Source organism: Penaeus japonicus, unplaced genomic scaffold (assembly GCF_977035675.1).
Source record: "Penaeus japonicus unplaced genomic scaffold, GWHDUDI00000001_assembly GWHDUDI00000034, whole genome shotgun sequence".
In the NCBI taxonomy this organism is placed as follows: Eukaryota; Metazoa; Arthropoda; class Malacostraca; order Decapoda; family Penaeidae; genus Penaeus; species Penaeus japonicus.
The window spans coordinates 20,449,031-20,471,530 of NW_028234436.1; the positions used below are offsets into that span (position 1 = coordinate 20,449,031).

The window sequence follows — 22,500 nt, forward strand, 5'->3', positions numbered from 1 at the left end:
AGGGGTGGGAGTTACTGAACACTACTGAAAAGGAAAAAGGAAAATAGTGAAAAGGGGAAAGGAAGAAGAGGATGGCGAGGCGCTAAGCCCCAGAGGGTGAAGAGAAGGAAGGAAGAGAGGAGGACGATGGGGGGGGGGGTGTAAGTGGAGCACTACAGGGATAGGAGAGGAGGACTGGTTGGGATAGTGCTGAATACCACAGGGGTAGGAGAGGAGAGGGGTGGGACAGTGCTTTATACCACATGAAGAGTAAAGGAGGAGGGGGGGGGAGGGAAAGAGGAGAAAGGGTGGGGGGGGGGGACTGGAAGAGGAAGAGGAGCAACAGAGATGAGGTGGAGGGGGCATTGGAGAAGAAGGGGGGTGGGGGGAGGGGGTGATAGCGGAGAGGAGGAAAGGGTCGCTGACCGTAGAATGAAGAGGCAGCCAGTCTGTCCTTGACCTGTGACTTGTAAGGACTGGAGGACTCTTGTTGTCCTTCCTCAGTAGTCACTTTCTTTGCTGTCTGTGAATTGTGTGATCTATTTTATTATTATTATTATTTTTTAATCTGTTAATCTAACTTGATTTTTTTTTATTGATCTCTCTACGGTTTCTTTCTATTTACGGTTGCCATTTGCTCTATTGTGTTTATTGAATAAGGGAAAAATAGATAAAGACAATGATTACGGCAATACTACTTACCTGGTAAGTATTCAACCATCGCTATTTTGTATTTTTACCATTTTTTATGTGAAATTACTACTTGTAAAGCTAGTTAACACAATGCTTGTTGCCACTAAATGATCTGACTAGCTCGTTATCATTCTCTCTATATACCTGAGCTCTTTTTATCAATTTGAAAGGACAATATTTCGAAAATTGGAAATATAAATAATTCATATGACTTTCATTATTATCGGACTTTTACCTGTGAGGTTCATGACAAGTATGATATTTGTTAAGTTGTGATATGCTTCATAATTCCTTATAGTTTTTTGTTCTCTCCTATTTCCTCATTTTAGTTCTTTTTCTTAATTCTATTTCTTCGCTTGTGTCTAGAAGTTTTATCAATATTTTCACTGTCATCATTATCATCATACTTATGGCATGGCAGTCATTATCACCATACTTGATATGATCACTACCAACATATCTATGACATGACAGTCATCATGATTATCATCACCATAACCATGACATGACACTTATTATCTTTATCATCGTCTGTCACTATATTCACCATATGGGCACTAGTGCTATTGCTACCATTACCATTACGCCACCATAATCAGTATCACTTCACATTTTTATCATTACAATAATAGCACCGATAATAATGATGATCTATCATTATCATTATTATTATTATCATAATTATTTTCATCATTGTTATCATTACCATTAATACTGTTACAATAGTAATCATTAGTATTAAAATTGTAATAATAATAATACTGTTATCATAATTATTATCATTATCAGAATCATTATATCATTCATATCAATATTGCTAATAATAATGATGATTATGATACCAATAATGATGATAAGAACAATGATAATAATGATAATAACAATAACACTGATAGAATTATCATAAATGTTTATCATTATTATCACCATAATCATTATGATGATGATAATGGTTATGACGATGGCCATCATCATCACCACCATCAGCACCACCACCATCAACCATCATCATCATCATTTCCATCATTATAATAAATATCATTATCACCATCACCATTCATCACAACTCCGTATTTCAGGGCCGTTCTTGCGAGCGCACACCCTCCCCGCTCTTACCCCAGACTCCCTTCGCTCAGTCAACAGTATTATGATGTGTAAGTATCCCTTATTTTTGTTTTCTTTAGGAATGAGTAATACATGCGTGTTATTTAGCTTTAAATATGGTATATGTCTGCACACACTCGGATATTTATCTTCGTGTATACTTTAATGTGCTTTGTATTCAACAGTGAAATTGTTTTGTTTTTGGTAGATTGTATGAACGTGTGAATAATACTATTTAAGGAACTGTATGTGTATGTATATTGATAGATGAATAGACAGACATATATAGATAGATAGTCAGGAAAGTAACAGGAAGACGAACCGCGAAAGTCCAAGAAAAAAAAAAAAAAGATAATTGCCATAATTTTAATCTTGAAATCTGAAAACTTTTTTTTTAAAGAATTATTCACTTACTGTGTTCAGAAAATCCCAAACAATAGATTTCATTTTAAAAGTTCCAACATCTTTTTTTTCGCGATTTTCTTTTGTTTTGTAATTGTACCTCTCACATAAATAGATAATTGGACAGTACTGTACTATACCACAGAATAGCTTTCACTTTCTCCTTGGCAATGCTATTTGCTTTTATCTTTACCTGTAATTTCTAAGTTATTTCCTCTCCTTAAGCAAGCGGAAACGAATACTTAATATTGAGAGAGGACTAAGGAAAATCTTTTACAGAATATATAGTGCATATTGTATATATATCACCCTTTTTGAAATTATTTCCCATTTTGTTCTTTTCTTTACCATTTCATGTTGCATTACTATGTCTATTATTTTTTTATTGTTTGGTGTTCCTTCTTATTCTATTTCCCACTTTCTTCATACCGGATATTTCTTTTTCACTGTTTTCATATTTCTTTTGAATGGTGCTTGTCAATTCCCAATCGTTGCTTGTATTTATTGTATGAAAAATATTACCTTTTCACATTTTCATCTAATGGTTAGTATCTCTCAAACTTTTTTTTTTAATTCTGAGTATTTTCCTCACTTTTCTTCCAATTCTGAGTATTTTCCTCCCTTTCCTTCCAGTTCTGAGTATTTTCCTCCCTTTTCTTCTAATTCTGAATATTTTCCTCACCTTTCTTCCAATTCTGAGCATTTTCCTCACCTTTCTTCCAATTCTGAGCATTATCCTCCCTTTTCTTCCAATTCTGAGCATTTTCCTCCCTTTTCTTCCAATTCTGAGCATTATCCTCCCTTTTCTTCCAATTCTGAATATTTCCCTCCATTTTCTTCCAATTCTGAGCATTATCCTCCCTTTTCTTCCAATTCTGAGTATCTTGCCCACATTTTTCTTCAAATATTACGTCCTTTCTTCCCGCTCTTTTCGGCCAAAGCTGAGCATTCTCGTCCCCCGAAAAGTCGACCTTTCACTCGTTTTCCTTTCTTCCAGCGCCGAGTATCCTTTCGCCAGGATCGTAGGAGTCTTTCGCATTGTGGACGGGGACTCCTGCAGGTGTGTTGCTCGATCTCGCCCCTGCCCCATCGAGATCATGGAGGACTCGGTGTTCAAGGCAAGGGTACGTTCAGGGATTCGCCAATGGTTCATTAGTGGTTCGTTAAACGTTTCATCTGTGTTTGTATTCACATGTGGTTCATTAGTGGTTCGTTAAACGGTTCATGTGTTTGTGTATTCACGAATGGTTCATTAAACGGTTTGTGTGTGTTTGTATTCACACGTGGTTCATTAGTGGTTCGTTAAACGGTTCATGTGTGTGTTTGTATTCACACGTGGTTCACAAGTGGTTGATTTTTTGTCTTTTGGCTCTAAAGAGAGTGAGTGAGAAAAGGTGAGTGATTGAGGGGAGGTGAGTGAGTCAGGGTGAATGAGTGTGAGTGAGAGAGCTTGAGTGCGTGGGTGGGGGTGAGTGAGTGAGAGTGACTCTCGTATAAATTACTTTTATGTGTAGCTAATAACTATTAATTTTTGAAAAACTATCGGTTGTTACACATTTCCTTAGGAAATGTAACTGTTTAAAAGATGTGAATACTAAATAGATATAGACAAGTCTCGTCATATCGGTTTAGTGTATCTATCAATATTTAACAATGTAATTTCTGATCATAGGTAACATTAGCATTATTACTACTATTATTGATAATGACATTTTCCTTTATAATTGTTATTATCATTACCATTATACCATTTTGAGAATATTATAACTATTACCATTATTATTATGCTGTAATTGTATTATCAACACACACACACACACATATATGTATGTAAGTGTAATCATTTGTCAGGTTTGTTTTCCTTATAACTTTCACTCTCTCTCGGCCAGTTTGTAAACACGCAAAAATGCAGATACTTATCTATAAAAAAAAATTCTCCCTCCACCGCAGGGATTCCCTTGCCCCTTCCTGACGCGGTACTGCTGTCAGCGGGAAACCCTCATCGACCTGTCGGGGGCCATCGACAGAAACCAAAAGCCGGTCGACCATCGGAACCGAAATTCGACAGCCGGTGACGTCAACAGGACTAAACCGTCTCACCTGACACCTTTTGATACGAGAATATCGACGGCGAAGAGCAAAAGCAGTCGCATACACGAGGTTTCGCAGTCAGCTGACGTGTCATCGGCACCTGTTTCAAACGTTTCAACTGCTTCAAGTGTTTCGAGTGATCCCGACGATTCAGGTGTTCCGGGTGCTTCAGACGCCTCGACCATGATTCCAATCGGCTTCCTCCCCGCGAAGAATCCCCCGAGGGACAGCGACCGCCGAGGGAGACCCAGTGCTTGCTCGTGCTCCACCCGCGACCAGTGCCTCTCGCGGTGGTCGGAAATGGACGGGCCTCCTGAGGTGACGGTGAAGACGAGCCTACGCTGCGAGGTGCCAGGTCAGGTCACGTGTTGCTTCGGACGCATCGTGCCCCCCCGCCATCACAAGTCACGTGATCCGACGCATTCCGAAGACCGCGTGAGACACCCCTTCAAGACGTCAAGATGGCGGCCATTCGCGTCAGCTTGGAAGAATTTAGTTTCGTGGTTCAAGGGATGAGCGAAGGCGATAGTAAAGACTCGGAGTATCTCTTTCTATAATGACTATATTTTTGCCAGTATTATGAAGAGTGGTAGATCAAGACAGAGGGAGGGGACAGCACGCCCATAATAGAATTCTCTCTCTTACTACTAGGCATGTTTACAGCATTAACATAAAGAACCATAGCTCAGAAATAATTGAAAAATGACTCCGATACCCCTACTTAAGGACTACTACCGCTAGCCCCTCAGATCCCTTAGCTATAATTATGGTCTCTTGTTCAGCGACCCCCTGCCCCCTTTGTATCATTCTGAATCCACCACTGGCTTGGAATTTGACACGTGACTTTCAGGAATGTGTGTTTGTGAAAATTGAAACTCAAGACTTTCTTGTCCATGTTTTGATTCTTGAGTTTTGAAGTGTTATGTATTATTTGACTTAGAGAGTAGTAGTATATACATTTTTTTGTGTGTGTGTGTGTGTGTGTGTGTGTGTATGTGTATGTGTATATGTGTGTGTGCGTGTATATGTGTATGTATGCGTGTGTGTGTATGTATGCGTGTGTGTGTGTACACGTACGTGCGTGCGTGCCTGCTAAATATGTGATAAAAAAGATACTTCTACAAGTCATAATTAAGATAAAGATCAAACTGACAGCATGACTCTTCCGGAGAAGAAAACGTGTAACATCGAATAAAGAATAAATATGATCAACACGAAACAACAGTGTTCTACTCTTGACCAAAAGATAATGAATATGAATGTAACATGGCTAGATAGAACTACATGTAAATAACACATATGGGCCGTTATGTTGTTGCAGAATTAAGAAAATAAATCTTGGATACCTTTTGTCGATATCTTATTTACCATGTTTTTAAGAGTTAAGATGCAACTTTCACACTCTAAGCTGTCAGTCAAACTTTTATCTATTACAGGTTGTTCGGTTTCTCTATTTTTTATTTTATTTTTTTAAACAAGCGATTTCCAAATAAATTTGAAACATAACGAAGATACAAGTTTTCAACATATGTTTAAAGAAATGTTTAAAAAGATGACTCATTACATATAAAGAGATCGAACTATATCAATCAAAGATTATGTATATTTGAAGCGAAAGTTTGCAAGATATGTAAAATCCCAGTAAGAAAAAGTGACATTGAATTTCTATTTATAAATCTGTTCACATGAAGCATCTCCTGTCAAATGGCCAAAAGAATGTTATTATATCTAAATGTGATAGTGTTTTTCCTTTAGAATTTCAGTGTGATGATCTGAACCCCCCAAAAAACTAACAAAGGAAACAGGAAACATGGACAACATAGGAAATGAAACTGGGGCAGTAAAACACTACCATAGTATGAAAAGAAACATACAATTTGACCTGGAACACAAGAAACCAAACCGTCAAAAAAATATGAAATGACAGAATGAAATGATACCAAAATACAGAAGGGAATGCAAAACCTCTTAACAACTTTTCTCATTTCTTCCACGCTTGTTTCGTTTTGTTAAAAGAAAGGAAAACCTGATACATGCTGCCTTAAACAATAGACAGAGAGAGAACAAAATGTAAAATCTTCACCTGTATTTCTTTTTATTCAATTATGAATCTTCTATGCCTTTTAATGAAATAATTATATTTAAAAGAAATATGGGAAGGAAGCTTTAGAAAAAACAACAGATATTTCATATTTATTATCTTTTCAACTATTCAGAAAACAACAATACATCCTTAGCATCAACAGGACCAAATGAAAATATTCTAGAATGACAAGATCAAAGAAAAATAAAAAAAACAAAAAAACAAAAGATAGCTCTTGAAAAACAAAGATTTCTGTATTTACACTTGAGCTATGATTCTGCATCTCATTGAGAACATCAAGCAAAAGAAGATCAATTGCTTCCAAAACAATTGCATTTACACAATTCCTCGTCTACTCATCATGTATTTACAGCAATCCTGCACCGAAAGTTACTCGCAAAAGTCTCTTATAAGATAATATATAAGAACGTAAATAGGACTTTTTTTCATAAGTCCTTTAATTGATTCTTTTGTAACTATGGTCATTTTGTGTGTAAAACATATGAATTTATAATCTTGTGGCATTCACATAACAGATAACAAAATGAAGCTTTATAGAAGTAATATCTAACAATTCAACAAGAATATGAAAATGTTGAGCAGTGTGGTTGATAGTTATTTTAAGATGTTATGTAATTCAATTCTGATATTGTGCAGGTATTTATAAAAAAAAGAAAGAATAAAAATAAATTCAAGAAGTCCAAATCTACCCCCACCCCCCTCCCTCCATCCCCACACCGTACAAATACGCGAATAATGGCCGTCAAATAATAATAAATAATGAGTTCACCATCTCTTCTTTTTACTTAGATGACCTCCCTTCTTCTTGTGGAATTTCTTGACTTTGGGTTTAGAATTAGCATCCGGTGCAGCAGCACCAGGGGAGGTCATTTTCCCCGACACCACCTGGACACTGTCATCATCTTCGAGGTTCACTTTACTTAAGGCTTTTGTTGCCGCTTCAGTCTCCATTTCCTCGTCCGTTGGCATACCCATACGAGGGCAGAATCTCGTGCGCACTAATTGGGGGAAATGCGGGAAAATGTGATATTTGATTCCATGTATGAATCATTGAGAGTATATAGATACATTGTGGATAAGTATGGAAAATGATGTAAGCAAATACTCATTAAAAGTAAAACAAACAAATATAACACACACACACACACACACACACACACACACACACACGCACTCACACACACATGCACGCACTCACTCACTCATGCACACACGCACAGACACAGAGAGACACACACACACACACACACACACACACACACACACACACACACGCACTCACACACACACACATGCACGCACTCACTCACTCATGCACACACGCACAGACACAGAGACACACACACACACACACACACGCACGCACCACCACCACCGCACGCACGCACGCACACACCACCACACGCACACACACACACACACACACACACACACACACACACACACACACACACACACACACACACACACACACACACACACACACACACACACACACACACACACACACACACACACACACACACACACCAAATCAAAACCACCCTCCTACTCACCATTGACAGAGTTCCTGATATCCCAGACTTTGAAGTTGTTCTCCTTGTTGTCTCCGCCCATGCAGAAGACGAAGGGCCAATCCGGGCAGGCTGACAGGCAGTGGATCACACCGAGGTTAATCTTGTGTTCCTCCACCATGGCTGGCTTGCCCGAGGCTACGTCCCACACCTTGATCGTTTCGTCCATGGAGGCGGTCACCAGGCATCCAGGACAGGTGGGGCTCATGCTCAGTGCTGTGGGGGGGGAAGAGGGAAGGGTAAGTAGTGGAGGCAGAGCAGGGGGGAGAGGGGAGAGAGAGGGACAGAGGAACAGGGGGAGAGGGGAGAGGGGAGAGAGAGGGACAGAGGAACAGGGGGAGAGGGGAGAGAGAGGGACAGAGGAACAGGGGAACAGGGGGGAGAGAGTAAGAGTGAAAGAAAGAGAGAAAGAGAAAATGAGATAAAAAGATAGGGAGATAGATCTAAAAGACAAAAGAGTCAACCTTTCAGTAACTCTTACCAACAATAAAATTGAACTATTACCTGTACAAGACTTGTGGTGCGCACTTAAAGTCCATAGAGGCTTTTCTTTTCTTCCATCAAAAGCATATACTGTGCCTGCATCTGTGCTTGCCTGTTGCAATGAAAAAACACATTCTAAATAAGAAAAAAGACAAGATAAGAGTTCCTCACAAAAATCTTCACTAAACACAGCATTCAGAAGAAAGAAATATTCACATAAAAAAAAATATCACTTGAACCTTCTTACCATAAATACGTAAGGATTCTCATTGTGTTTGTCCCAGACCACTGACTCGACTTCTCCGTCCACTTTCCATGCTTGGAATGTGTCGCTGCTTCGGCAGTCGAGCAATCTCACTTTGCTGTTTGGTTGGAGAGAGAAAAAAGGATTAGAGAAGATAAAGAAAAGGAGTAAGAATGGGATAAAAACATTGTGTTTTTTATAGAGAAGAACTATGAAAGACACACGAAAAGCACAAACATTTTGAAGTCCCACAAATTTTCCAGTATACAAAAACTTTCTGCATCTTTTCACAATTTATTACCCAACTGCAAATTGCCCCCCCCCCAAAAAAAAAAAAAAAAAAAAAAAAAAACTATAAATAAAAACTTAAACAAAATGAAACAAAATCTTAAAACAGAAGGCGAACCTTTGGAATCTGCACATCAAAATCTACATTTTTCTGAATATAAGTACAATTCTCACATTTCTTCCCCTGAGCATGAATAAACATCAAATGGACCCCGTCACTCTCTTTCTTTTGATCTCTTTCTCCCTTACTTGTCACATGCTCCTGTGAGTAGTGTGTGTGCTTCTGTTGGGTGCCACTTAATGGTCTGGACTTTCTCCTTAAAGCACTTCATCTGCTGGGCGACTGTTCCGTGTTCCATGTCCCATAGGATGACTGACTGGTCGACTGATCCGCTCGCTAACACGTGCCTGGAAGAAGGATGTTACGTGAGCTGAGAGGCTCGGGAGGACGTCTGCGTTTCAAACTGTGTTCTTTTTATATTTTGATGGTTTAAAAGAAGAATAAGTATGAAAAGTAAAATAACACTTTAGGATAAATTGGGAAAAATAAATAATAAAATAAAATCTTAAATAAATAAATAGTAGAGAATAAGATGAAAAGAATAAAAATCTAAATTTCACACCAACCAACACATCCTGAATGGACTCACTCTGCATGTGTGTTCCAGGCAAGGGAAAGCACCGCATCCTTGTGTCCAACACCTTTAATTTTCTTCTTCTTGTTTCCCTTCTTACCGAGGGCGAAGGCCGGCTCCATGGAATCGGCTATGTCGAGGTCCCACACCTCAACCACAGGTGACATGCTTCCAATGGCCAGCATATTGCCTGAAGTGAGAGACTGAATTTGAATTCTGTCGGACGCTTGAAATGTTGAAGACACTGAATTGATTTTGACAAATATATTTATAACATATTCAATGTATAAACTTAAATAATCATAAAAACTATCCCTTAACCCATTGTGGTTTTTGCGTCAGACGCCCTGGACGAGCTATGAGGGGAAGCCGCGTGCTCGGGTAGAGCGAGCGGGCAACCCAGGCTCGCGGCTTGTGCGCCCAAGAATCTTGAGACGTTAGGCTTATGCGTTCGAGAACCCCGGTATTGCGACCAAGCAAAGCCGGAACGGCCCCGGCGTGAATGGGTTAAATGGTTTGCACAATAGTCCTTGGTAACTTTCCTAAGTATACATTAATACATAGTGAACATATCAATAGTCATATTAGGATAAACCTAGACATAAGACATAGCAGTACTGTATTTTTCTCTAGAAATAGGTGTAAATGCCTGGCCAACTGATCTATCACAAGCAATATCTTTGTGCTTACATAACTTGTAGAAAGGGTTCTTCAGGTGTAAGTGAAGTGAATTAATTAATCAGAAGGATGGTAGATGAGATGTTTCAGCCAGTGTTTAAGATAAAGGGGAGGTTGTCTCTTCTACTTATCACCTAAGTTTAACTTGAGAAATACTGGATAGTGGAAAATAACAGATGAAAGTCCATCCTATATATAAACTCTCCCTCAAAAATATTGATACAAATCAAGCATTATCAACAACAACAAATCAACAAAGAACTGTGCCACAAAAGACACAAAAGCTCTCAACACGACACAAAGCCACCATAATCGATGCAACTCACCTGGTCTGAGGAATTCATCTCCGGGATCGTAGTTCATCCACTCCATGCACAGAGGGATGGCTGGCAGGAGGATATCATGGTGGACGTAGAAACTGCCTTCTTCTGAATTGTATACTGCATAGAGGGAAAATTAAGTGATTAGTATATATACATACATAAACATATACATACATACATACACACACATAAATATATATACAAATATATATTTCTATATATATATATTTCTAATTATGAATACAATTACTCAGTTTTTTCAGTAATATACAGAGAAAAGGTGCTGAATTTCCTTTGCAGGTCTATGTGAAAAACAAAGGGGGAGAGAAGAGGAGGATTCATAAAGGGAAGAGAGAATTATGAAGAAAAAAGAAAAGAAGATTCAAAGGAAAGAAGAAAAAAAGGGAAAAGACAAGAAAAGAAAGAAAAAAAAAGGAGATGAAATAGACAAGAAAAAAAGTGAAGAAAAAGAAAGTAAAAAGCACACAGGACAAGACCCACCATAAACCTCCAAGATGGCTGCATCACCATCAACATGGCCGACCGCCACAAGGTTATCGCCCGACGTGATGACCTCATCCTCATCGTCACTGTCCTTGTTATCAGCATCCTTGATAGTCAAGTGGGGGTCATCGTCATTGTTGGCGAAGACTGCAATGTTGCTCAGTGATAGCTTCTGGGCAGTGTTGTCTGAAAAAGCGAGAATGGAAGTTATTTTCTATCAAAAGGATGAAGAAAAAGGAGAAAATTGTAATTTCTGGCCACAACCCTTGAACCATTCACGCCAGGGCTTATATTTGTCTAATGCTGCTCCTGCCGGCTAGATACCAAGTGGGCACAGTGACAAAGTGCGAGATCCCTCCTGGTGCGATGTCGAGCTGTGCCTCTCTGAGCACTTTCCACCCACCCAATTCAACAGGGTGATAACAGGACGTTTTTGTAACTGTTTACATTATATTCACCAGATTATAAAAATGTCTATACAAATGGGACTCCTATGATTATATACAGACATAGCAATGTAAACCATATCTTTTGAGGGACAGATCATGACATAACAGGACAACATCTGGCAGGAGTGAAATATTCCCATGACGTGATATTAGGTGATCCGGTGAGGAAAAAAAAAAAAAAAAAAAAATAGTGAAGAATTGGTTAAAAGAAACAACTAAACAGTACATAATAAAAAAACACTGATCTCTAAAAATACACAATTTAGACACAATGAAAATGACTTACCATAAGGCAACTATATTATTTGTTTTGTAAGCGTATGACATGGGGAGGGTGGAATGGATGGATGAGGGGATGTTAGCCTGCATGAAATATGCCATACAGCTCTAGAATTAACATTTCACACCCACTACACTCCATTCACAAGCAGAAAGAGGCAGGGAACACGGCACTCTGATTAACCGAGGCAGAGAGGGGCCTCTGAGGGACATGGTGATTTGAGGCTGATATAGTGGGTGTGGCTTGAGGAGAGTTGCCAAACAGTGCTAGAAATGTTAATATACACATCAAACCTCCCATTCATAATGAATAAAAACTTTGGGGAAAAAAGGACACCAGTTTTTGATAGACCTTTAGGGGTTAAACCAAATCAACTCAAACATTTGGTGACGGTGCGTGTAACTACCGAACTAGCAGTCAAACCAGTTGTTATACAAAGCTGGTAGCATCAGTTAAAAATTAGAGGGATGGGGAAAGTGTTTTCTCCACCCTCTAGGCAGCGCAAACTACCCTAAATGACATTTTTCCATAAATCAGTCACAAAACAAGGTTTAACCCATTCCCACTGGGGCTATTCTGGCTCTAAGTGGTCGGAATACCGGGGTATTCGAACACATAAGCCTAATGCCTCAGGATTCATGGGCGTCCACCCGGCACGCCGGCCTTGACCAAATATCTTGTCACCGACGTTTGACCCAAAAAAACACTGAACGTGATAGCAAGTCAACTGGCGCGAATGGGTTAAACTGAATTTGGAACCCTGTAGCTCTAAAGCTAGTGCTGTTATAGCCACAATACTTCATATACGTATTGACACCCTTTTTGAAAGGGTTAACATGGACAGAAATACACACCCATGTCTTTATCATAGTCGTCGAAGTTGAGAATATCGTCCACGTCATCCTCGTCGTCTTTGTCTTCTTCTTGTTTCTTTTTGAGCTCTTTCTTCTTATTCTTTTTTCTCCTCTTCTTCTGGCTTTTACTCAACCCTTCCTCCTTCTCGGGTACTTCGGCCATGGTTGCTTCCTCGACCATTGGTTCGCCTTCCTTGGTTTCCTCTGTTTCTTCTTCCTCTGCTTCTATTTCATCATCCTCTATCTCCTCCTCTTCATTAACTACTTCCTTGTTCTCCTTGTTATCTCCCTCCTCCTCCTCCTTCTCATCTTCATCTTCGTCTTCATCATCATCATCATCTCCCTCCATTTCTTCCTCATTCTCTCCGTCATCGGAGGCTTCCTCTTCCTCATCCAATTCTCTGTGTAGGCAAGAAGAATGGGTGTAAGAAAAGGAAGAAGAAGAAAATAAGAAATAAAAGGTTGTTAAATTCTATCTTTTCAAAATAGTTAATGCTTTATCCTGTGCATACTTAAATAATTAAATTAAAAGCCTATAAGATTGGATGGCTCTGGTTCCTGGCACTCTCTAGTCTCCCAGACACATTGCTATGAGATGCCAGCTTGCCAAAGGTTTCTTTTCTTTTATATCTTCAAAGATAACATGAACATTAACACATGGTTCATGGCATGCTCACACAGGGGCATTTAATCCCCTGCCCTGCCAGCATATTCACTTTTACTTAAGGGAAAAAGAAGAGGAAAAAATGTTAGTTAGAGAGTACTCGACTTACCTAAATTAACATGAAGTTTTGATTTTTTTCCCCCCTCTTATCTGAGAACTTTGATACAGATAAAAGAGAGAAAGAAGAAATAACAATACCAATAAAAAACAACAACTTTACATTGAATTCAAAGGGAAAATATTAAGTATGAATGTCTTGCCATCTCATATAAAGAATTTCAATTGTCTTTTGGAAAAAAAAAAAAGAAAGAAAGAAAGAAAGAAAGAAGAAGAAAAAAAATCTTATCTCTATTAAATCTAAAGATATCTAGCTAGTGTCTAATCCAGACCAGAAATACTGTCTAACTAAAAAAAACCCTCTGAAAGTTGTGTAATCTAGAAAAAAAAAATAATGCAAATAAATAAAACACTGCAGTCTTTGGGTGTAGGCTAAAGAAATGTGACTGTAATGTTGAAAAATAAAATTTCACCACTATCAAAAGAAACATGGCAGCTGTAATTTGAAGAAATCTGTCAGTCATACGAATGAATCTGTAAAAGTGTGACGCAAACTTACTCGAGATTTCCTCTTGTTTCGTGGATTATTCTGGCTAATTCTGCAGGTGTGACTCCAACCTGAAACATATAAAGATTAGTTTGTGATTTTTCCGTTAAAATAATTCAAATATAATTATTGGCAAATGTCAATAATGATTAGGATATATGAACTTGCTTTGATGAATATGAGAAGTCTTAAAAAAAGTATTAAACAAATAATAATGTTCATACATGATCATATATTTCTTAAAAGGTTTTGTCAGCTAAGAAGAAAAGAGGAGAAAAAAACATGTATATTTGCATATTTGCCAATGTGCAAATATATACTCAAAAAGAAAAAAGAAAAGAAAAGAAAAAAAGAAGTGAAAGACCATTGACTGAGAGTCTGCAAACACAGAAAGAAAAAGACAGACAGACGTAAATAGACAGCCACTGACAACTGGACAGATATACATAATAAAACGGCAATAAAAGATGAACATGACTTACTTTGTCTGGCTTACTCTTGGCCACTCCTTTCGGCACCCACGCTGCGCACGTAATAAAACTCATTTGGTCTGACTCCATTGTGCTGTCGTTTTTCTGAAATGATGCAAATTAAGAAATAAACTGATTGGCTCATTTCATCTCTGTAACATTAAAAAAGTTGTTAACCCTTTCCCGACAGAGCACGCGCTACGCGAAAACCCCTAACCCGGGCGATTGCAATATTGCATTGAAATCGTCACACTGGCATGACGCCCCGGCATCGGGAGTTTAGCTGTGTCAAACGAGTGACGCACCGTCGTCATAGGGTTAATACTACTACAATAATAGTAATAAAAATTAGAAGTTGATAACATTTTAAAAGATTTCAGCTAACATCATGAGAAAAAATTACACTATAACAGAGTCATCAGTCTCAGGAATTGCATATCGAAAAAGCAAATCAGAAAATAGAACATTCTCAAATTTGAACCACAAGAATACCAGCTAAAAATGACAAACACAAATATGTTTCTAGTATCAAAACAAGTAAACGAGAGCACGAAAAGCGATGAGATGTCAGATGAAGCTGCCCTGCTCTGAATCTAACTATCAGGGGTGCCGAGCAGGTGCCACAAGTGCCCATCCTAAGTACTAGTCAAAAAAATCTATATTTTTTTGCAATTGTTTAACAGTTCTGGTACTGAGGTATTGTTTGCCATGTATATTCTTAATATGATACTACTATACCATGGAAACCATCTAATGCACCAATCTCTTTTTAGTGAATGCTATTGAGCCTCTATTTGGAGCTTTAAGCCCTAAATTGCCAAGATATATGTAATGTAGGTTTATTGCATTTGTCGTTGCATTAGCGGAGAAGAAGCTACGGCAATTGCTTGCATATGTCATGTTACATTTCAACTAACAAATCGAAATGCTCACTTCATCTTGCTAAAGCTACATGCGCAAAGACTGGCATCTGAAAGCTACGGAAGACAAAATGGTAATGTCACAGATGAAAAGTGTGTCTACTGATTCCATGAACTATTTACCTTATCTATAGCAAAATGCACTACAGACAACTAACTGAAACTGCAAACGAATCTTAATAGAAGGTTCATGATCAATGGCCATTTTAGATGCTGACATATTCATTCCATGCAAAGAGAGGCACCAAAGGCAGAAGCATGCCATTGATAATTCATAAAAAATATTCTTTAGATTGTTCTACTACAGCACACTACCAATATGACAGCCCCTCCAGATAAAAGAGACAGAATTATTATCATTATTATTCAGTGACTAGAACTACCGGTACCATAAATGCTTCTCTACAAAAAAAAATTGTTAACATATGCAACACGGACTTCTGAATCAAATGCTATTGCAGAGCTCCAATTACAGTAAATTTCAAGTGGATTTAGATAAACAATGCAATAAGGAGAAAAAAAGTCCCATTTGGAAAGCAACTGCGAGAATTTTGTTTACATTTATCATAACATATTTAAATACAGAATTAAAATACCACAGACTCTACATCTCCCCTACACATAAAAGAGGTCTTAATGCTTTAGTATAGCTCCCTTAAAGAACAATTAAAGTCGTAAACGTGTTATTAGAGAAAAATAATACATACGATGTGAACACGTTTCTCTCCACACGTGTTTATCCTTGTCAAAACAGCTGATGGTTCCAGTATTATTTTCGCATTGTTGTAAAGGTATCTTTATATACCTTTAAAAATAGCTGTATTTGTTTTATTTTGAAGATAAAAACTAGAAGGATAGGTTGTATGTTTTTTAATATCATTCAGTGGAGTTTTTAGGGTTACTGTAGTAATAAAAGAACTAAAGATTTAGTTAGAATATGATGAATGATATTAATACTCAGAATATGGGTGCTTTTTATCTATCACTTGATAACTATATACAGTGATAACCCATAAAAACACCCATATTTTTAAGAAGCATTTTATTGACTTTAGTAAAACGATAATGCTATTTTTAAATTCAGAACGTGGATATTTAATTTGTTGTCATGACAACGCGTGGGTCAGACGCTGTTACCATGGCAATGTGTTGGGAAGGCCATTCATAATTCTCTTCATTGTAAAGGTAGTGAAGATTTTCCGTCTTTTTAACATATAAAGGGACACTTTTAGAGAAGTTATTAAGCGTAAAAAGGTGAGTAAGGAATTGGTCATATAGTATACTGATTTCTTGGCCTGTGTAAAGACGAGGATAATGTCAAATATTGGAGCATTTGTAAAATTTTCCTTTCACTTTACATCAGGATATTAACTTTTCTAATATTTGTAAGGAATGTACACTGAGTGGAAACGAAAAAATAAAAGATTATCTGTAAAGATTTAATGAGAATAGATACTAGAATAATTTACATATATTTAATATATAAGTATTTCCTCACCAAGTAACCTGTGATGGAACATTTTAGTCATAGAAAAGTAAAAATGTTTAGGCATGACTCAACTTACAATTATAAACAATAACACAATAACAAAAACATAATATATATATATATATATATATATATATATATATATACATATACATATATATATGCATATATATACATATATATATATATATATATTATATAATATATATATATATATATATATATATATATATATATATATATATATATATATATACTAATATATATATATATATGCCTTTACATGCATACATACATACATACACACACACACACACACACACACACACACACACACACACACAACACACACACCACACACACATACACACACACACACACACACATATATAAATAAATAAATAAATATATATATATAATATATATATATATATATTATATATATATATATATATATATATATATATATATATATATATATATACGCCTTTACATGCATACATACATTCACCGCACACCACACACGCACCACACACACACACACACACACACACACCATCCACACACACAACAACACACACACACACACATACACCCACACACACACACCACACCACACACACACACACACTCACACACCCCACACACACAACACACACACACACACACACACACACTACACACACCACACAACACTCACATATATATATATATATATATATATATATATATATATATTATATATATATATATATAGATATATATATATATGCCTTCACACACACACACACACACATGTGTATAAACATCAAGACCATCACGTGAATCAAAAAATATCATTGCAATCAGGGCAGTGCCATGATCGATGACAAAGTGAAATACTGAAATATCTAGGTCACGCACAGAGAAGCAAATGACCCCAGCCTGCCTTTCATAGCGCCACTTGGTTGTGCTTGCAGTGAAAGGCTTCCAGTCCTAAGAAGGAAGTGAAGTAATGCTTAATGCTTAGTGCTTAGTGCATATTCGGTATGCCTGAAGTATGCTGTCATAACTAAAGCGTAAGAAACGATAAATACATTGAGTGAATTCATTTAAAGTCTTTCACACACACGCACACAGTCATATATATATATATATATATATATATATATAATATATACATATGAATATATAAATATATATATATTCATATACATACATACATACATACATACATATATATATACATGCATATACATATAAATATATATATATATATATATATATATATATATATATATATATATATATACATATGTGTGTGTGTGTGTGTGTGTGTGTAGGTGTGTGGTGTGTGTGTGTGTGTGTGTGTGTGTGTGTGTACACACATCACAGCACACCCACACACACACACACACACACACACACACACACACACACCATAATATATTATATATAATATATAATATATATATATACTATTATATATATTATATATATATATATATATAAATATATAATGAAAAAAAGAAATATAATTATATATATACTATATATATATATATAGAGAGAGAGAGAGAGAGAAAGATAGATAGAAATGTTTTCATATTGGTTAGATTTATTGATATTGTTCCTCTTGATTAGACATTTATGAAGATAATGATAAAAAAATAAAAAAATGATAACAACACCATCAAAAACACACAGTTCGAGGGCGTAGGGTGGGTTCCTCGAGACACCGTACCAGAGGGCCAAGTGGGAGGTTACGTGAAGATGGGCGGCGAGGTTGGCAGAGCTCTTCTCCACCCACAAGGTGACCAGTGGAATACGCCCACGCCCATTGTGACTCGTGTGAGGAAGAATGATCCTATGGAATACTTCAACCTTATTGACCCTCAGAATAAAATATCGTGAGTGATTTTTGTCTTTTGTGATTTATTATCATTGCTACTCTTAATTAATGTTATAATGTTATTATTGTTGTTATTGTTTCTGATTTTATTGATATTGTTCCTCTTGATTAGACATTTATGAAGATAATGATAAAAAAATAAAAAAATGATAACAACACCATCAAAAACACACAGTTCGAGGGCGTAGGGTGGGTTCCTCGAGACACCGTACCAGAGGGCCAAGTGGGAGGTTACGTGAAGATGGGCGGCGAGGTTGGCAGAGCTCTTCTCCACCCACAAGGTGACCAGTGGAATACGCCCACGCCCATTGTGACTCGTGTGAGGAAGAATGATCCTATGGAATACTTCAACCTTATTGACCCTCAGAATAAAATATCGTGAGTGATTTTTGTCTTATGTGATTTATTATCATTGCTACTCTTAATTAATGTTATAATGTTATTATTGTTGTTATTGTTTTTGATTTATTGATATTGTTCCTCTTGATTAGACATTTATGATGATACTGATAAAGAAATAAAAAAACATGATAACAACACCATCAAAAACAAATAAAAAAAACACATACAAATCAACACCACCCATCACACAACACCAACCCTCCACCCACAAAACCAACACCCACCCACCCTCTCCGCCCACACAGTTCGAGGGCGTAGGGTGGGTTCCTCGAGACACCGTACCAGAGGGCCAAGTGGGAGGTTACGTGAAGATGGGCGGCGAGGTTGGCAGAGCTCTTCTCCACCCACAAGGTGACCAGTGGAATACGCCCACGCCCATTGTGACTCGTGTGAGGAAGAATGATCCTATGGAATACTTCAACCTTATTGACCCTCAGAATAAAATATCGTGAGTGATTTTTGTCTTATGTGATTTATTATCATTGCTACTCTTAATTAATGTTATGTTGTTATTATTGTTGTTATTGTTTTTGATTTTATTGATAATTGTTCCTCTTGATTATACATTTAAGATTGATACTGATAAAGAAATAAAAAAACATGATAACAACACCATCAAAAACAATTAAAAAAAACACATACAAATCAAACACCACCCATCACACCACACCAACCCTCACCCACCAAAACCAACACCCCCCCACCCTCTCGCCGCACACAGTTCGGGGCGTAGGGTGGGTTCCTCGAGACACGATCAACCGTTACCAAGAAGGGCCAAAGTGGGAGGTTACGTGAAGATGGTGCGGTGCGAGGTTGGCAGCAGCTCTTCTCCACCCACTCAGGGGTGACCAGTGGAATACGCCCACGCCCATTGTGACTCGTGTGAGGAAGAATGATCCTATGGAATACTTCAACCTTATTGACCCTCAGAATAAAATATCGTGAGTGATTTTTGTCTTTTGTGATTTATTATCATTGCTACTCTTAATTAATGTTATAATGTTATTATTGTTGTTATTGTTTCTGATTTTATTGATACAAATATTGCGATTGGTAATTTCACTATTATTCTTTTTACCATCTAGTTAAAGTTGTCTTTACTGTCATGCTCATTGTTATTATCATTACTAATTATATAATTTCAAATGATATACTTTTCATCTGGCTAATTTGATCCTTTGTCTAACACAACCTTATAGTCTAAGCATTTCTCTTAGTAATTTGAACCTTTATTTCCAAACAATATTCTAAATGGAATATATTCTAAAATAGTTGGTACGCTATTATCCCCCTAAAAAAAACAAACAAACAAACAAAAAACAAATATTGTACTATAAATTCAGCCACAGTAAAGATTCCCTGTAAAAAGTCCAATTTATTATAGGAAAGTCTTTAACCTCTCATTACAAAGGTCTTTTGCTTCTCTCTCGTCTTTTTCAATTTGATTCACTAAAATTATTTTTTTTTGCCATTTCAGCACCAGTGCATCTAAATACCATTGGTATGAACTTTACTCTGTAATCTCTTATTTTTCTCGTACTTCAAATGCCATCCGTTGATATTTCCAATGTCTTTATGTGTGCCTTTCTTTCACCGAACTCTCAGTTGGTCAGACCTGATCATTCGAACAAAATTTCCTGTTTGTATTTTCTTGTCTTGTAGTTTCTCGCAGGTGATATTTAAATTTCCTTAACAGATTCCCCTCCTCATTCTCTAGTATCATACTTTTACCTCGCTTATATAGTATCAAATATACATATATCCATCGTATCACATTCAAATGAGCTAGATTACCTTGCTTTGTCCTAGCTAATATCTTACAAAACAACCATCGTACATCACTGTTTCACTTTTTTCGCAGTTAAGTCTTTGCTTGTTATTTTCTACAAATAGCTTCTTCTAATCTTCTCTTACGCTGGTACCATTGCCACGACCTTCCCCGCCTCCACATTGCTCATTAATTAATCCTCCTTGGATCTCTCCATCTAACTTTTCAAAAACTTTCGTCTGCAACTTATTTACCTTGTATTATTCTTCATTCTGTTATAAGTTTCATTAATTCCCGAATGTTTATCCTGATATTCTTCCAAGCACATTTCAACTTAATATTCTCAGCTTTACCACAAACGTTCTGCAATCTATTATTTCAGGCTATTCTCATCCATCCATCTACATGAATTTACGATGACCCAATCGATTCTACAAACACACCAACTTTATCATTCATACCTTCTGTTCTCCATCACTACTTTCTATATTATGATACACAAAACCTATAACAGAGTCGAACGCGGGATGTACCAATGGCTCGTTCGGGATCAAGCGGCAATGGATGAAAGTGCTACCGTAGGGCCCTCTGCTAGGACCTCGGGCTTTACAGCTAACTCTTCACCGCACTTACCTCCTGCCGAAGAAAGGGATTTTCGCTCTGTCTATTTCCAGAGGTGAGGTTGCGGGTTGATGTTTGTGATGCTGTTATTGGTATTGTTATAATTATTGTTGTTATTGTTATTATTGTTATTGATATTTTCATTATCAATCTTATTGTTATTATCATTATCGTTATTGTTATTATTATCATTATTGCTATTGCTATTATTGCTATTATCATTATTTTTATTATTATTATCATCATCTTTATTATTATTGCTGTTGTTGTTAAAATTAGTGCTATTGTGTTCATTGCCATTGTAATTATTTTCATTATTGTTATTATCATCATTCTTCTGCTTATCAATATTACTAATTGTATTACTGAATTTGTATTGATAATGGTAATGATGATAATGGTTATGACGATGATGATAATTACAATAGTAATGTTAAGGATGATAAAGCCAATGATAATAGTAATGATCATGATGGTACTGATGATAATGATAATATCAATATTATCAATAATAATGATGATAATTTTGATGATACCGATATTAATACTAATACTAATAATAAGGGTAAACGCAGTGATATTGGTAATAGTAATGATGATGATGATGTTGATGATTATGATAACAATGACGATGATGATAATGATAATGATAATGACAATAATCATGATAATGATAATAATGATGATAACATTGATGATAATAATGGTAGTAATATTAGTGATGGTATAACATGGTATGATAATAGTGATAATTAATAGTGATGTTAATAATGATAAGGATATAATATATATAGGATGATGATAATGCGATAGGATATGATGTTGACAAGAATTGTATTGATATTTATGATAAGATCATAGTATTGATATTAGTGAAGATAATAGTAATAAGGATAATAATTGCATTGACACTAATCAAAATTATAAAGATTATAATGATGAGAACCATGATAATGATAATGATAGAAATTACAATATAATGATGA

The 22,500-nt window shown here is 36.6% G+C and overlaps 3 protein-coding genes across 3 annotated transcripts in view; 2 read left to right on the plus strand and 1 right to left on the minus strand.

The window, feature by feature from the left end:
• Positions 1–4,881, plus strand: part of LOC122262225 (uncharacterized) — an 8,099-nt gene extending 3,218 nt beyond the window's left edge. Inside the window, exons 3-5 of the mRNA XM_086531030.1 lie at positions 1,752–1,826; positions 3,176–3,302; positions 4,129–4,881. Coding sequence (XP_086387156.1) covers positions 1,752–1,826; positions 3,176–3,302; positions 4,129–4,785 — 859 coding nt within the window. The 3' untranslated portion in view covers positions 4,786–4,881. The remainder of the gene's footprint in view (positions 1–1,751; positions 1,827–3,175; positions 3,303–4,128) is intronic.
• A 1,569-nt stretch (positions 4,882–6,450) lies between these two features.
• Positions 6,451–16,114, minus strand: nclb (PWP1 homolog no child left behind). The gene is made up of 12 exons (XM_043030193.2): positions 16,051–16,114; positions 14,436–14,528; positions 13,966–14,024; positions 12,686–13,086; positions 11,100–11,288; positions 10,602–10,715; positions 9,613–9,787; positions 9,212–9,370; positions 8,678–8,792; positions 8,452–8,542; positions 7,930–8,163; positions 6,451–7,371 (listed from the first exon to the last, which is right to left on the minus strand). The coding sequence occupies exons 2-12, from the start codon at positions 14,511–14,513 to the stop codon at positions 7,139–7,141; spliced, it is 1,848 nt and encodes a 615-aa protein (XP_042886127.2). The 5' UTR covers positions 14,514–14,528; positions 16,051–16,114; the 3' UTR covers positions 6,451–7,138.
• Positions 16,115–17,860: 1,746 nt separating this feature from the next.
• LOC122262228 (uncharacterized) overlaps positions 17,861–22,500 on the plus strand; it is a 7,238-nt gene continuing 2,598 nt past the window's right edge. The window contains exons 1-3 of the mRNA XM_086531031.1: positions 17,861–17,869; positions 18,519–18,721; positions 21,408–21,569. Of these exons, the coding sequence (XP_086387157.1) occupies positions 17,861–17,869; positions 18,519–18,721; positions 21,408–21,569 (374 nt within the window). The remainder of the gene's footprint in view (positions 17,870–18,518; positions 18,722–21,407; positions 21,570–22,500) is intronic.